This window comes from Arachis ipaensis, chromosome B3 (assembly GCF_059453495.1).
Source record: "Arachis ipaensis isolate K30076 ecotype BB chromosome B3, ASM5945349v1, whole genome shotgun sequence".
Taxonomy (NCBI): Eukaryota; Viridiplantae; Streptophyta; class Magnoliopsida; order Fabales; family Fabaceae; genus Arachis; species Arachis ipaensis.
The window spans coordinates 140643230-140661362 of record NC_142438.1 but is presented as its reverse complement, the minus strand read 5'-3'; the positions used below and the strand labels follow the sequence as shown (position 1 = coordinate 140661362).

General features: G+C 36.3%; 2 protein-coding genes across 8 annotated transcripts; one reads left to right on the top strand and one right to left on the bottom strand.

Moving 5' to 3' along the window:
* Positions 1-1665: 1665 nt before the first annotated feature.
* Positions 1666-8840, top strand: LOC107631826 (RNA-binding CRS1 / YhbY (CRM) domain protein). 7 transcript variants are annotated; one of them, XM_088507511.1, is made up of 10 exons: positions 1720-2160; positions 2297-2427; positions 2515-2585; positions 6215-6298; positions 6385-6459; positions 6855-7308; positions 7563-7964; positions 8200-8340; positions 8546-8606; positions 8727-8840. In XM_088507511.1, coding segments are annotated over exons 5-10 (1119 nt in total). In that variant the 5' UTR covers positions 1720-2160; positions 2297-2427; positions 2515-2585; positions 6215-6298; positions 6385-6400; the 3' UTR covers positions 8729-8840. The 7 variants fall into 7 exon arrangements, with proteins under 7 accessions (XP_088363634.1, XP_088363639.1, XP_088363635.1 ...); XM_088507508.1 differs by lacking the exon at positions 2297-2427 and adding an exon at positions 2880-3252 and having other exon boundaries at positions 1666-2160; positions 6179-6298; positions 8546-8788; XM_088507513.1 differs by having other exon boundaries at positions 1687-2160; positions 6855-7281; positions 8546-8788.
* Positions 8841-11469: 2629 nt separating this feature from the next.
* Positions 11470-14066, bottom strand: LOC107633937 (uncharacterized). Its single transcript, XM_021117617.2, has 3 exons — positions 13451-14066; positions 12369-13367; positions 11470-12290 (listed from the first exon to the last, which is right to left on the bottom strand). Exons 1-3 carry the CDS (start codon positions 14064-14066, stop codon positions 11470-11472), a joined length of 2436 nt encoding a protein of 811 aa, XP_020973276.2.
* Positions 14067-18133: the final 4067 nt, after the last annotated feature.

The window sequence follows — 18133 nt, the reverse complement described above, 5'->3', positions numbered from 1 at the left end:
TCCACCATAATATAGTACCGAACTGAAATCAATCATCATACTGGGACAACAACTCTGCAATACTTGCAACAACATTGGAACCTTTTTATGTGACTCCTCCCGATAATTATGGATTTAGGCAATTGCATTTTACTTCGCCTCCCAAACCTTATTGTATGAGGGTTTGAAGTGATAGCTTTACTTAACTACACCTTTTAGGACATGGATAGTAATAGATGGGTTAGACTATATAAGAGGCATGATGATACTAAAAACGAGGTTGTTGCCCAAAACTGTTGATGGTCCTAAGACATGATGGAAGCTAAACAAATGTGTGATCCTCCAAACTTACGCACCTCCCTATCAGATTAAAATGTGATCGTTATACGTTCTTCCACAATAATCATGATAAACAAGAATAAACTTACTTGAGACATCAGGTAGTAGCTTACAAATATCCAAGATTCTGTCGGAGTGCAACACGGAAATTGTAAGGACATCCTGTTGCAAATTGTCTGCAATGCACATGGTACTTTTCTCTATCAGACTCTATAACCCTATACTCGAAACTCCTCCGAATGCTGTAATTCTTCACATTTAGCATGACAGCTCCCCTGCTCTTGAATCTACGACCAATAGGAAATTTCGCGCTGTCGTCTGTGTTGTAATCATCTGCCCCCATATTGAAAAATGGAGTATCCTCATGCATTGCGTCAAGATTCAGCATGCGATGGTGGTCAGCTACTATTGGCAATTCCGAAACTGGTTGTGGGGCAAGGTATTGAACTATTCCACCTACCAGAGTCCCAGGTATAAATTCCTTCTCATGCTCAGTATAACTACTTTCACTACTACCTGTAACGTATTTTTCATCCGACTCCTCAATATCCATGTTCATGTGTTCCACTGGACTAGTACAGTGCAAAAGGGGTGGTGCAAGAAGTGTATCATCTTGGACAAAATTTGGATACCCAGAATCACTGCCACCTACATCACAACCTCCATAGAAGGCTCCATCACTTGACGGGCCATGATTATCCCATGGACATCAAACATTAGGCACAAATGCTCATTGCCATCGAGCCAAAAATTATGAAAACAAAATACTCTATTTTCCATCGGTTCTAACAACCTATACTCAACTATTTGAACCTCCGTTGTCGCATTAGTACCCATACTCGTCAATAGTAGACTATTTAACTCAAAATAGAGAATTTAAACGATGAGTACGTAAAAAGATAGAAGTATCACTTTCAAATACAGCACCATCATCACTGTTTAGGATATACACTCCAAAAAATATATTCATCGCTAGACATTTTGACTGAACTTATTTAAAGAACAGAAAAGAAGAATGGAAAAGAAAGAGTAATATATTTATGAGGAAGGTTAATACTTGCGTGTTTTTTTATAGTTGGATTAAATACTGGATTTTTGGACTAAGGCCAAAATGGCTTGTTTTGAGTAGGAAAAAAAAAGATTATAAAAACTTGTTCGAATTGGTTGGTCAAATCGATCAAGCCATGAACCGAAAAAAAAAAAAGGTAGTTTGGCTAATAACCATAACCGTTTGTTTTAAAAACTGCCGTCGGGCTACCAAATCGGACAGGAATCGACCAGTCGAACCGAATCGGAATCCATCCGATTTTCACATTTTATATGAAAATAACGCCGTTTCATTAACGGAAGGAAAAAAAAGAACCATGATTCGGTTCCCTAAGCTCAGCAGTTTACTCACTTACTCAGCATCTCCTTCCTCTCGATCTCTTCCCTCACTCCCTCAACAGAAGAAGTCCTATAACTTGCTCCGTCTTGCCACCGCCGTATCACTGCCGCCATCGCAAGTCGCGACTGCTCGAGGCCGCAATTCCCAGTACGATCATCTCTGACAGTGCACGAAGCTGCTGTCCCCATTGTAACTCGTCTCGCGTCGTTCCTCTGCCGCACAGCCGCTGTTCTGCCACGCCGGCTCTGTTCCATCTCGCTCCAGCCCTTCTCCGCTCCAGTTCTGCCACCCTCCACCCTCCTCTGCTCCAGTTCCACCGCACACCCCCTTCTCTGCTCCAGTTCCACTGTGCACCATCCTCCTCGGCTTCAGTTCCGCGGCAGTCCGGGATACCTCTTCTCCAGTTCTGCCCGGTCCAGCCTTCCATCGTCTCCCTCACCTCTGTGCTCTAGAAGGTAATATTTTACGATTATTGTTGTTTTAATTGGTTTAGGATTGTTAATATGTGATTTTTATTCAATTATTACTGTGGTTTAGGATTGTTGATGATGTTCTTGATTCTGTTATGCTTACTCTTGAATCTTGATGTAGGTCCTATCTTTCGGAACAAAATATCGTGTCAGTTTGGCAATATTTTTTTGTTTTAAATCACTGCTGTTTATTTTGAGTTCAAATGAATAGTGCTCAACTGCAAGTTATGAACATTTGCTAATCAATTCTAAGTTGAGATTTTGTGCATCTTTCTTGAATTAAAATGGTTGCAGACTCTTATACATACTTTCATTACATTTTACTTTGTTGAATTACAGTGACAGGAACTCTAAAAGGTTATGATCAATTGCTTAATCTTGTGTAGATGAAGATATAGAGTTTTTAAGAGGTAACTAATAGGTGGACTTGTTTCTTTATTTATGAATTTAACTATTTATCGTGTATGTACTTCTGAAACTTTGACTTTCTTATCATGCTAATCAAGGTTCTAAAAACCGATTTGAACAGACTGGTTGAACCGATTGAACTGTGAACCGAAAAGAAAAACGAATCGGTCAGATATTAAAATCGAAAAATTCAAAAATCGTCTTTGAACCGTCAAATTAGCCAAAAATTGATCGGTCGAACCGAACTGTAACACGACCGATTTTTTGAATTAAGCTTACAGCGCGCCGTTTTGCAGCATATTGAGCACGGGAGGTAACCCTTACCATCCCCAGCCCTAATCCCCCTGTCCCCTAACCAAAACGCGCTCCTGCCTCTCACACTCAGCCAGTCCGAGCTCCTCTCATCGAGCTTCTGCTCCTCCGTCACTCCCGTCCAGCCACCGTCTGCTGCCACCGCCAATGCAATTGCGAACTTGGAAGTCACCGTCACGCCGTCGCATCTTCCTTCCCCTCCGTTGCGCAGCATCCATCGCAACTTCCTTCCCCTCCATCGCACAGTCGTCCCGCCGGCGCCAGCTGTGTTCCACCTTCAGCCTTCAATCGTGCTCCACCGCTCCCTGTCCCCCTCATGCGCCAGCTCTGCCCTGTTCTCCGCTCCCTCAGTCCCTGGTATTCAATTTTTTTTTTTTTTGTAACTTTGATTGAATAATTTTTCATTAATTTTGTGAATTGTGAACTGTGAACTATTATTATTATTTTTTTGTTAATTTTGTGAACTGTGAACTATTAATTTTCTTCTTGTTAGTTTATCTGTGAGCTGTGATTTTTTCTTTTAGGATTGTGGATAATTTTGAATAATTGTTGTTAGTTAATCTGTGAACCTTGCTATTGATAGTGGGTTGAATAATTGTTGATAATAATACCTCAGCCAGTAAAGATGAATTATGGCATGATGCTGATCAATACGGATTATCTTGGCTTAATGTTGCTTAATCGAAATTATGTGTTGTTTTACTAAGATTTTGAGGATCACGCTCTAATAATTGACCTTGCATATTAGTAACTGAGCTTTTAATAGAATTTAGAGGTGCTGAAATTTGGGTTGGCAGGGTTAGAAACTAGAATTTACCTGTAACTTTGTTTTGTGTTTCCAGCACTGTTAAATGGCAAAGTAGACAAGTGTAGGGTCACGTTTTGTGATACACATGTGCTTGGATTGTGGCTGTTTTGATGATTTATTGAGTAACACGATGAAGGAGCATTAAAATGTCAAGTTTAGCTCTGGGTTATTGTGAAATCCTTTTGATTTTCCTGATTTGTTTTGAGTCTCCTCAAGTGAATACAATTCTGTGAGCCTGCAAGTTTGAGTCTCCTCTTGATTAGAAATTTGTGATATGTTAGGTGGTAGGTTAGATTTAGCTGGCGATAGCTTTGAGCCTGCAGCTATGGAAGAACGAGATTTTTGAACTTTTAGTTTGTGTTAAATGATGTGGATTGTACAGTTGCTATTTCGAGGAACCTTCATTCTTTTTCTTTGTTGCTTGGACAAATTTAAACTAGAGTTGGAAATGGTTTGATATTTTTTGGATGTAATTGTTTTATTGATTAATGTCATCAAAGCAAACATTTATAGGATGAAGAAAGAATTTTGGTCTCTCTTATAGCAAACTTTGAAAGCAAAAGCTTCAGTTTATTAAAATATTTAAGTTTGTACTATCTAAAGATCTTAAGATTGTGGTTGATAACTTTTCATGTAGTGTTTTAAATTTAGAAGATATTTTAAAGTTTATATTAGACTATAATTATGTTTTAAAGTATTTATTTATAATTTTATTTATTATTTTAATATAAAACGATTTTTTCGGTTGGATCACGGTTGGACCGATTGGACCACTAAACCAGTGAACCAATAACTAAAGCGGTTCGATGATCGGTTTGGTTTTCAGAACCTTGATGCTAATGACTTTTGTAATGTAACTTTTGCATTGTTGCATCTTAAGATGAAGTTTGGTAAGGGCAAAGAATATGTGTATCTGGTGAACTTTGTTGCCCTTATTTTGCATGAAGTAGTTACGAGTATGATTTATCATTTGTCTTGTTGTCAAGAAGTTTTCTCATTAAATTTATTATTTCACCACACTAAGCTAGATCAATTTTCTTGTGTCACAAATTTTTGCAGATTAAGAAAAGGGATGTTTACTGATTCATGAGAGTGAGGGCTCAATGAGTAATGAGCTATTAACTGGCATGCTTTAGCTTCAATTTGCTGCAGCTATGATCAAACTCTATGATGTAAACATTGGGTTTAAAAATATTTGACTTTGTTTTCACTTTAAGTGGGGCTTGCTTATTTTCATTGAATCCATCATCTTTTTACATATGTTTTCTTTCAGATTTATCAAGTCAAACAGCAAAATTAAGATTTTCATACAAATATTGAGTTCACTCTAATTATGTTTTACTGTGTTTATTTATAATTTATTTATTATTTTATTATAAAATGATTATTTCGGTTGAACTATAGTTGAACCAATAAACTAGTAACTAGAACGGTTTAATAATTGGTTCGGTTTTTAAAACCTTGAAAAAAAAAAACCCAAAACGGATAAAAATTAAAAAGAAATTTAAAAAAAATGAAAAGAGAAAGGATGAGAGAGGGAGAAGTTACTTCGTCTCATCCTCTATTGCTCACAGAGACACCGTCCCCCACTTCTCCCAGCCAGCCACCGTTCTCACTTCTCTCTTCCAGCATGCACCTTCAATTCCTCTTCTCAAAAGTCCCAACAACCGTGCATTTTGCTGTTTCCTTCTTCCTCTTCCTGAAGCCACGAGTTTCCTTCTCCCTCTCTTAGAATCCGCCAACCTCTCCCGCCGCTGTCGCCTTCCTATCTTCTCCTCATCGCCATTGCCTTCACAGCATCCTCTCCTTCCGTTCGTTCCTTCCAGTCACCTTCCAGCCGTGGCTATGGTCGCCGCCCAGCCGCTGCTGTGTTTGCCTTTCATCTGTCTCCGTCAGTGCCTCAGTTCTGGTAGGTGTAGTTCTCTACTCTTAGATCCTTGCTGTGTTGTTCACTTCTTGCTGCTGGTTGCTGTGTTGGCAGTGTTTTTCACTTCTTGCTGCTGTGTTGTTGCTGCTGGTTGCTGTGTTGTTCACTTCTTGCTGCTGGTTGCTGTGTTGTTAATTTGTTAATTGCTGCTGTGTTAGTTGTTTCTTGTTGGGTTTATTAAATTTTTTTGCTATGTTGTTATTGCTGCCTAGTTTTTCTTTCCGCTGGTTGCTGTGTTGTTCACTTCTTGCTGTTGTCATGTTAATTTGTTAATAATTTGTCAATTTGTCAAGTTGGTAACAGACTCATATTTATTTTTCAAAGAACTACCTAACTGGCTAATTCTATTCTCATTGCACATTAATGAATGTAGGCACTCATGGCAAGTCTAACTTGTATAGCTTGTAATATCCTCTGAACTTTACTTTTCTTCTCTTAAACTAATATATGTATGCAGTTTGTCTTAGTTATATGAAAACTGGTAATCATGAATTGCCTTTTGATTGCTTATATCACTTATTTATTTAATGTCTGATCTAAATCGACAGATATGCATAATCGGAATCCATAACTGGATGAATCAGGATTCAGCATTGAAGAGTCAGTAATCGTCGTCACCTGAGTTCTTTTTCCTCCCACATTCAGTAGGCCTATCCCAGAGCCTTCAGGTCTTTTTCTCTACTTTTTAGTTAATTCAATTCTTTATCCTTCTATCCGTTATTTCCTTATCAGTTTTCCATTTGTTATTTTTCAGTTGGATTTGATCTTATATGTTTTCTGTGGCCTTATTCAGAGCTGCAAGGCATGGGTTTTCAAGTACATTCAAGAGGTTAACTTCTATCTTATGCCTTTTTTAGTTACATATTTATTTCTTGTGATTTTTTCTTTTCTTCTGATCCCTACTACTTGCTTTCTTTACCTATAGGGCAAGAGCAAGAAGAGAAAGAGAGAAAAAAGAGAGGGAAGGGGGTTAGAATTTTAGTTAACACAACAACATATATTTTTTACAATATGACTTACTTTCATGCCATTATATATAACATAAGATCTTATATAACTGTTTTTTCTCCATTCTCCTCAACTAGAATCGGGACCCCTAAGTACTCTTCAAGCTAGCATCAGTATGCAGTTGATTCATTGTTGTGAATGTATTTGTTGTAGTTCCTAATAATTTTATAGAGCTCATAGGCCCTAGCTTCTGATTACTTATTCTCACAAATGCAGAGATAGCTTATTCACGTTATACTGTCTAGTTGAGGATTTTCCGACCATTGCATCATATCCTACAGCAAGTTGGTGTTTCCAGTTTTCTACTCTTCATACGTGCATACATCCACAAACTTGCAACACAGCATGGCATCTTTCAAGGGTTCCATATCTACCTTCTCAATCGGGATATCTTTGGCAGAGATCAAATATATTTGGAATCCCTGATATTTTGAGAAACTCAAAACCTGCCAGATATCTAAGTAATGAATCAGTTCAGGTGAAGACTGATTATGATGTTGTGAGGTTCTCTCTTGGGTCACCTGATGATATTAGTTCCATAAAAAAGAGCCCAAAGAAGAAAATGTCTAGAAAAGCTAAATTGAATGAGCTCAGATTCTACCGCTTGAAGGCTAAAAAGAAGATGAATTCCCCAAATCCAGAGGTTCGAATTAGATATAAGCTTGAAAAGGTTGGCTTGACTTATTTCTGTAATGTAAATTTTTGTACCCTGTTTCATTTGCTTGATTTTTCAGTAATGATAATTTACTTTTTACATATTTTTAATAATCCTTAGGGTGAATTCTAATAATCTGTGATTGAAAGGTGATGCTAGTGCTTTTTGCCATCTGGGAATTGGATATCAGAACATAGCTACATCCACTTGTAATTGAATTAAGTGCTTCTGTGAGGTTTGATTTTCCTCTCTAACTTATAAACCTGCAGGCCAAGCGAAAAGAAACATGGTTGATTGAGAAGCTAAGGAAATATCATGTGCTGAAAATCCCTGCAGAAACATTTGATCCTGAAATTTTAACTGAGGAAGAGAGGCATTACCTGAAGCGAACAGGTGAGAAAAAGAAGCATTTTGTTATGGTTGGGAGACGAGGAGTGTTTGGTGGGGTAGTTCTTAACATGCATCTTCATTGGAAGAATCATGAGACAGTAAAGGTTATATGCAAACCTTGCAAACCTGGGCAGGTTCACGAATATGCTGAAGAGCTTGCTCGACTGAGCAAAGGCATTGTGATTGACATCAAGCCTAATAATACTATCATTTTCTTCCGTGGTAAGAATTACGAACAGCCAAAAGTAATGTCACCTCCAGATACATTATCAAAAGCAAAGGTAATTTCAGCTGTGTTAGTTATGCATTTACCAAATGTAGTTCTTGATAAATATGATATATAATATTTAACATTGGATTATGTGTATTTCTGTCATTCAGAAGGGTAGCATCCTTCCTTTGTAGTTGACAATTGTTTTAAGTTGAAATATATTTTGTTGCGAAAAGTAGTGGATTCTATTTTTTCTGCATAATGCTTATGGTTTTTAACTTATTTTGTATACGTAAAATTTATAGGCCTTGGAGAAATATAGATACGAGCAGTCACTTGAACATACAAGCCAGTTCATTGAAAAGTTGGAGAATGAGCTTGAAGAGTATCACCAGCACCTTGCAAAATTTAGAAAAGGGAAAGATGATACACCTAAAGATATTAAGGTTGGTCCATTATCTTATAGCCAATTGTGGAAATTTATCTCCAAATAAAAAAATTCATTAGAATTCATAACTTTTAGGGATAAATACTATTTTGGGGATGATTTCGATTTTGACCCCAAATCTTAGAGACCAAAATAGTAGTTATTCCTAACTTTTATGATAAATAATAAATTTTGTAATAACTATTCTTTCCAAATTGTGGCAGGCACCATCATCTACCAGGACAAATAAAACTGGAGGATTACACACTGTTTTAAAGGAAAAATGTAAGTGGAAAGAACAATGAACGGGAATAAATGGATAATGACTAAGCTTTAATGTTCAAACACCATATTGCATCAACTACTTTTTTTCCCACCCAATTTAATTTGTGGTTATTTGGTCAGAAATTGTAGAAGCATGAATCTACCAATGGTGGACTTTTAACGTATACCCGAGCTTCGGACAATGTTATATTGTTTGCGCTTAAGGGAGTATAAGATCTCACATTTGAATATTTATTTGTAGTCTCGAGGCCTAGAATTGTCAAGTTGCTATATATCAAACATGCAATTATTCACCCAAAAAAAAAAAAAACATGCAATTATGATTAAACATTCTTTTATCCTTTTTTATCTTGTAAAGATTTTTTTGGTGTCTATCTTGTAAAGATTTGTATGATAACACATCATTTTATGTTAATTTTATCGTTAAGTTAGGACCACAAAAAATATAAAATCAGCAATGCTGTGTGAATAAATGTTGATTAGTAATAACTAATAAGCTATAAGAAATAAGCTTAATATTGCAGCGCTAGGGTTGCTTTGTGGAATAAGTAGACAGGAGTAAACACACAAGATAAATTAGATAAAAAGAAATTATTATAGAGAAAGTTGGGTTGGAGTCTTGGAGACATTAATAGACAATTAGACATCAATAAGATATGGATTTACTGCCACTTTTTAACTTTTTGCATTTCTTTAAATGTTGTGAAACATTTATTTTGTTTTTTTGACTTCCTCCCTTTCTGGTCTTAAGCCTATCAGCTGTCTTAAATGATGAATTGCTTTCTATTCTTTTTTGCAAAACTCCTCCTTAGGAAATGTTTAGGTGGGACATCAATGAATGTTTTTTTTTATTATCTTCATTAATTTAAAATGAAGGCTTTATGTATGTTGTACCTGCACTAATTAGGCTTTTACAATCAATAATAAGTTAATAAGCTTAAACTAACTTAACTAAGTTTACATTTTTAAATAATTAAAAAATTATACCGTTTTTTAACAGAGCATATGCATAAAGATATATGTTATAAGAGAAATAAATTTTCTCAATTTTTTTTTTCACTTGAGAAGATAAATATAATTTTTTACCATTAATTTTATAAGTAAGACAAAAAAAAAAAAAAACAATAAAAAGTTATACAGTTAGAGATAACTTTAATAGTCCGATGAGCTCTGATCTTAATACCGAAGCCACTTTCACAGAAATTAATTTCAAAATGGATAACAGAATGGTGAAGTGCAGATAAATGGATGCATAGGATGATGTCCATAAATGTGGACCTGTGAAGACCAGAGACCTGCAAAACGCACGTAACGTTTTGCAGAAACAAGAAACAGAAAATTGCAGGCCCTGCAAAACGCAGGCTGCGATTGGCGTGGAAATGGAACAAGAAATTGAAATGTGTCCTGCATGCCGACAGGACCAAAGCTTGACCAACTTCGAACTGAGCAAAACGCAGAATGCGTTTGTCAGTGAACCAGAGCAAAACGCTGATTGCGTTTTGCAGGCTCCATACATGCATGCATGCGTGCCACGTGTTTTGGGAGGGGTTCAGCTGGGTCCTTATAAGTGAGAAACGCAGATTGAAGAAGCATAGTTACTGAAGCAAACTCATTACCAAAGAAATAGTTGGGGGAGAGTGAAAGAGATGTGAATCAGCTCGGTGAAGAAGAGCTACATGGTATGGTCTAGAAAAAAAAAATGGTGCGTGACTATACCAAACCAGAAGATCATATTATTGAGTATTTGGATCATCCCTATTTTGTAAGTAAATTTTTTTAATATTTAACAATAAATATATAAATTTATTTAAATTTTATTTATTTGTGTTGTAATTAGTAGTATTGAGGTTATTAATATTATTATAATGAATATTATGTTATTATTAATTTTGCGTTACGTCTTAAATTTTTTAATACCGTTATTATTATTATTATTATTATTATTATTATTATTATTATTATTATTATTATTATTATTAGGCAAATTATGTTACCATGGTACAAAGAGTTTAGGAAAGAAACGAAGAATTATTTAAAAAAGTATTATTTTTATTCATATTTCTCATTTGTGATTACAAAGTTCTTATCAATATATAGACCAAAAATACGCTAAGAGTACACTCGTTATGGAATAATATCCTAATAAATTACATTGATTTTTTTCTAATCCTCTTTGATATTTTTCTGATTTTGTTCCCTAATTATGATATTCTAATAAATTAATCTCTTTATTGTTAGTAACGTTGTTGTTATTATTATTATTATTATTATTATTATTATTATTATTATAGTGGATCTGTTAATGAAAATAATTTATTAATAATATTTAATAAGAATAATGTGTAATAAATTATTATTTTTTAGTGATTTACTATTATTTTTTATGATAGTAATAATAATAATAATAATACTATCATCAACAGTAAACGGTTTTGTTAATAATATCTACGTTGGAAAAAAATTATTATTATAGATATTATAATAAATGGTTTTTTTCAGTAATATTTTGTAATAATAATTAATACTGTATGTTAATAATAACAAGCCTTGTAGGTTATAGTTATTATAATAAATGGTTATTATTATTGTTATTATTGTTATATTTGGATAACTATTATTATAATTAGAATGTTATTATGATTATTTTATAATACTAGTATTTATTATTATGACATATTTAGCTTTGTACCGTGTAACTCTAAAAAATGTTAACTAGGTTAAAAACTTTATTTATCATAACGAAATTAAAAACTTTATTTATTATAAATTGTTAACTAGGTTAAAATACATGACGATATTACATAAAAAGTTACATATAATCGTGAAGTAGGTCATAACAAAGTTACAATGAAAAGTTTAATCACTAATGACCTCCAGCGGAGCTTGGACCTGCGCGCTGAGGACATCGGCTGCGGCTATGTCCCTCGCGTCCACATATAGTGCACCGGCGAGGATCACGCATCTCACGTGAATCCATCTCATTCAAGTAGCGGGTGGACTTCGGTCTACCTTTCGTCGCGCGCCTCAATGTCCAGTTGGCGATCACCTTCGCTCCTTCGTATCTATCCCATGTAGATGGGTCACCCATCGGAACAAACTCGCCTCTGTAAACCTTGCAAATTTTAGACATCTTGTACACATCGTTTACGTACACTTGCCAGTCGAGACGCTGATTGGCGCAACATGCAAGCACGTGGCGACATGGAAGTCGCTCGACCTGGAAATGGCCACAGTCGCAGTGTCGTTGCGCAAGGTTGACCGTGTAAATGGTACCATCTTGCATTTCGCGAACCTCAAACATCTCATTGCGCTTGTCAAACCGGTTGACCACAACGTTTCCTGCACGTCGAAAGCTTTCCTCAACTCTCTTCGTTGCAAATTCTGAATACGTGAATCCGTTGCGGCGACGCTCATGAGCCTCGGTACTCTTCCGAGTGAACAACTCATTCAGCCGATAAAAAGTTGACCGGACAAGGGCAGTTACAGGAAGGTTGCGTGCACCCTTCAGGACAGAATTTATGCACTCTACCAAGTTTGTCGTCATATGTCCCCAACGATGACCACCATCGAATGCCAACACCCATCTCTCAATACCGATCTCATCGCACCATTGAGTATATGCCTCACCCTGCTCTTTAAGCCTTTGGTAGTTTTTGTTGTACTCCTGCTCCGTCCTAAAATAGCCTGTTGAACAAACCATTTAATCATAAGCAGATGCCACAAATTTACTATGAATAGAACCATAATAGCAATTTGAAATACCTGTATTCACCACAAGTTTATGCAAATATGGAGCCTTGAACCTCCTTAAGAAGTTGGACCCGATGTGCCTGATGCAATACATGTGCCACGCCCTTGGTGGTGACCATGCACCGTTACTGCGAGCTATTGCAGCGTCGATGGAGGTATGGCGGTCATAAATAATACCCACACCATCAATGGTAACAACATATCTTCGCAAATTGGTTAGAAAAAACTCCCACGCGTCTGCTGTCTCGCCCTCGACAATCGCAAATGCAATAGGCACAATGTTTTGATTCCCATCTTGTGCAACTGCTACCAGAAGTGCTCCTTTATATTTTCCGTACAGGTGCGTGCCATCAACCTGCAACAGTGGCTTGTAGTGTCTGAATGCTACAATACACGGATAGAAGCTCCAAAAAATACGGTGCAGAACTCTTACACCTTGAACCTCCTCACTCTCGCGGTAAACGGGGAGCGTTTTAATTTGAACACGAGACCTTGGCATCTTCACTGTCATTGCTTTCAACCATACTGGCAGAGTCTGGTAAGAAACTTCCCAATCGCCGAAAATTTTTGCGACAGCTTTCTGCTTTGCCAACCAAGCCTTGCGGTAACTCACAGTATAGTTGAACTTGCCTTGAACTTCTGCAATAACAGACTTCACCTTTATCGAGGGGTCTGCTTCGACCAATGGCCTAATGGCATCTGCAATTGTGTCTGAGTCCAACTTGGCATGATCTTGTGAAATCGTGCCCATGGTGCACGTGTGCTTGCCATTGTATCTCCTGATCTCCCAACAAGCTTTTTTTCGAATCAGGCTAGCTCGGATAAGCCAGTCACACCCTGCACCATACCCCTTGCATTTCGTATAGAATGTCTGCGGCTCAGACTCATACACAGTGTAATCAACTCCTCTAGAGATGGTGTAGCTTTTGATTGCAGATATCACCGACTCTCTCGAACCAAATTTCATTCCGACACTAAACTCGCCATCTTCCGCCGCAACATTGCCTTCACCTACGACATGCGCACCGCCATCAGTCAGACAAGGCAAATAAAATAAGCACTATAGAAAACTTCAGTTAATAATTATGACATACCTGTATTCGCATACTCAGGAAATTCCGGAGCATGCATGGCTTCGAGATCTAGAGTCCGCATAAAAGACGGAACACCAAACGGGTGCTGGCTTACAATCGCATTTGCTTCATCTTGCACCGCCGAATTGCCTGCCAAGTCTCTGTCATCGTTTTCGTCATCGACTTCATAGTTAGCTTCGAATTCGTCTTCACTGTCATTATTATCTTCTTCCCAATCTATATCCCCAAGCTCATCAACATTGATCTCGTCGTCGACCATACTCATCCCCGGCTGCTGTTCAAACTCAACGTACAGCTCTATCATTGGCACGTGAGATCGGGTTTGTTGATAAATATACAACATCTGCTGCATATTAGCATCGTCAGTGATGGGTATTATTTGAAACTGTATTAAGCCACCAAATACTTGCACAGGACTTCTGTATAAAAGATTGCTCACCCTTTTCAAAATGTGGCTTTGAATGTTATTACAAAGACCATTTTGCAACTCGACAAAACCCATGGTACATGGAATGGCAAATGACAACGGACATTCACAAACAAAAGTGACTCCTTCATTTGTGTTTGTTACAACCTCACCGTTATAATATACTCGCAAGTTTGCAACACCTTCCATAACTTCAGCCTTAACTAACTCTATTTTTTTGACACAGTTATCTGCCAAAAAAACACCTCTCTAAGGACTTTATGCAAGAAAAAACAAGAGGAGAAGTGAAGATGAAGATGAACATCACCGGACTTCATATTTATAGGCAAACTTGTGGATTTAAATATTATTCTGTGTACAAAACGCAACATGCGTTTTGGGGCTTCCAATACAAAATTTTTGACCCTAACAAAACGCAACCTGCGTTTTGTGGGCTTCAAAAATTTTTTTCTTTTTCTAACATAGTAAAACGCAACTTGCGTTTAGTATTAAACCAAAAAAAAAAAAGAAAAACCAAAACGTAAGCTACGTTTGGTATATTTTAAAATTCAAAAAAAATAAATAAACACAAAACGTAAGTTACGTTTTGTCACTGACCCATAGCAGTGCAATATTTTGCCATGCCTCCATTTCATGGTGTTACTCAATGAACTTCTCCATTTGCCAAAAAATGAGCCCCACTTTCAAGCTTGATTTTTGTGGCTCAGTTTTTTGCAAATAGAAAATTTCATGGTGTAACACTATGAAATGGAGGCATGAAAAAAAAAATCCACTGCTATGGGTGTCAGGAGAAAAACGTAGGTTACATTTTTTATTTTCCAGCATTTCCTTTTTTTTTATGTTTCAAATTAAACAAAACGTAACTTTCGTTTAGTATTTGAAATTTTTTTGGTTTTTGAGAAAAGCAAGAACGCAAGTTGCGTTTGTCAGAAAAAGTTAATTAATTTTTTCTATAAAGTAAAACGCAGGTTGCGTTTGCCAGATGGATTTATTCAAATTTTTTTGGACGAAGAGAAAACGCAGGTTGCGTTTTATTTGGGTTTAAATTTTTTTTTCGAACTCTACAAAACGCAGCTTACGTTTTGTATGTGAAATAATATTTTAATAAAGAGCCTTGTATATAAATAGCTAACACAGCTAATTTCAACTCGCACCTCACTTCTGCTTCCTCACTTGTACTCCCATTTTCCTTTTTTTTCATGTATCTGATGCTTGTGAGATTTTTTGGTTATTAGAAGGGTAAAAAAAGTGAGAATATGGAGGATATTGCAAATATACGAGTGTATTATAACGGTGAGATTATACTGAATACACATGAAGGAGTGGCTTTTGTTTGTGAATGTCCATTTTTATTTGCTATTCCATACAGCACGAGTTTTGTAGAGTTGCAAAATGGTCTTTGTGTGAACATACAAAGTCACATTTCGAAAAGGGTGAGCAACATTTTGTACAGAAATTCTGTACAAGTATTTGGTGGGTTGATACAGTTTCAAATAATGTCCATCACTGACGAAGCAAGTATGCAGCATATGTTCTATATTTATCGACAAACCCGATTTCACGTGCTGGTGATAGAACTGTACATTGAGTTTGAACAGCAGTTGGGGATGGGTACGGTCGGCGACGAGGTCAATGTTGATGAGCTCGGGGATATAGATTGGGAAGAAGATAATAATGACAGCAAAGAAGAATTCGAAGCTAACTATGAAGTCGATGACGAAAACGATGACGGAGACTTGGCAGGCAATCCGGCGATGCAGAATGAGGCGGATGCCATTGTAAGCCAACACCCGTTTGAACGTTTGGTGTTCCGTCTTTTATGCGGACTCTAGATCTCGAAGCTATGCATGCCCCGAAATTTCCTGAGTATGCAAATACGGGTATGTTATGATTATTAACTCAAGTTTCCTATAGTGCTTAATTTATTTGCCTTGTCTGACTGATGGTGGTGCGCATGTCGTAGGTGAAGGCAACATTGCGGCGGAAGATGACGAGTTTAGTGTCGGAATGGAATTTGGTTCGAGAGAGTCGGTGATATCTGCAATCAAAAGCTACACCATCTCTAGAGGAATTGATTACACTGTGTATGAGTCTGAGCCGCAGACATTCTATGCGAAATGCAAGGGGTATGGTGCAGGGTGCGACTGGCTTATCCGAGCTAGCTTGATTCGAAAAAAAGCTTGTTGGGAGATCAAGAGATACAATGGCAAGCACACGTGCACCATGGGCACGATTTCATAAGATCATGCCAAGTTGGACTTATCCGGAAACACAATTGTTTCGAGCACGCAGAAAATGTGCGACCGGACGTACCGCTTGAGGGACTCCTGAGTATCACAAGGCTCGCTGTCTCTGCACAGCCGGACCCAAGCAATATGTACCTTCCCGAACATGTGATCGTCCGGACCGGACTCCCGACCAAAACACGCAATGCAGTTCTCCACCAAAAACTCGTGGCTGCTATCTGATCTACCTGTAACGGCCTCCCCATTAATCGGGAGACCAAGAATATAGCTCACATCTTCTAGCGTCACCGTCACTTCACCGACCGGAAGATGAAATGTGTGAGTCTCCGGCCTCCAGCGTTCCACCAAAGCACTCAGTAGTGCAGAATGACCTCTCATTTCGCCTACTCGCGAAACGTGCTGAAACCCAGTCAATGCCAATGTCGCTGCAGCTACCTCGTTAAAGGTATCTAGCTGATCCAATTTTCTGGGCAACAAATTTCTAATAGCCTACAAAAAGAAAAATGATAATTATTAAATTCTAAATAATATCGATTAATAATTTGTTCAAAAAAAAATAATTAGCAACAACAAATAAACAGTATTATTATTATTATTATCTTAAAACATAATAATAAATTATTAAAAAATCATAAATATTAATCTATTATTTATTAAACAGTATTATTAATTATTAAAAATTTGAAGCAAACTTATTCTCACTATCATAACCAGTATTATCAAATAATCATAATAACACTCTAATTATAATAATAATTACTCAAATATAACAATAATAACAATAATAATAACCATTTATTATATTATCTATAACATACACGGATTGTTATTAACATACAGTATTAATTATTATTACAAACCTTAATATAGTAGTAAACATAATAATTTTTTTTAATTAAACATTATTAAAAAAACCGTTTACTGTTAACAGTATTATTATTATTATTATTATTATTATTATTATTATTATTATTATTATTATTATTATTATTATTATTATTATTATTATTATCATAAAAAATAATAATAAATCACTAAAAATTAATAATAAATTATTACAAATTATTATTAAAAATTATTAATAAATTATTTTCAACAACAACAACAACAACAACAACAACAACAACAACAACAACAACAACAACGTCACTAACAACACTGCCTATTAATAACAATAATAATATAATACCAGTATTAAAAAAATTAAATTGTAATGAAAAATAAATAACAACATAATATTAGTTATAATAATATTAACCCCAATACTATTAATTACAACACAAATAAATAAATAAAATTCGAATAAATTTATATATTTATTATTAAATATTAAAAAAATTACTTACAAATTAAAGATGATCCAAATACTCAATAATATGTTCTTTTGGTTTGGTATAGTCACGCATAATTTTTTTTTCCTACACCGTGCCCTTCTTCTTCAACAAGCTCCTTCTCATAGTAAACTCTTGCTTCCGTCCCACTCTCCCTCAACTATTTTTCACTTTGCTTCGATAACTAAGTTTTTACTTTGCTTCCTTCCATTTGGGTTTTCCGCTTATAAGCACCAAGCTGAGACATCCGTGTACATGTGGCGCGCATGCAGCTAGGAAGCCTGTGGCTCTGCTCCTGTCGGCATGCAGGGCACGTTTCGCTTGCTGGTTCTCCTCCCTCACCAATCGCTGTCAAAATATTACCTGCGTTTTGCAGACACAGGTCCACAATTCGAGACAACACACCATGCATCTATATACACGTTGATCACCAATCTTTTCTTCATAACCAAATTTATTTCTGGATTTTTGCTGTATAGCTATTTTCTTATTTTTATACAATAACCCCCATGACGTAAATATTAAACATAGGCCCCCCAATTATACAACAATCCCATAAATGATAAAACCCACATTCTGTCCCAAATCACCATCAATCCCCGCTTCTGGCTCAACGCGTAGTAAATGAATATTATTTGTCCAGAAGTTAATACTCAAATGACAAATATACACTTTATAC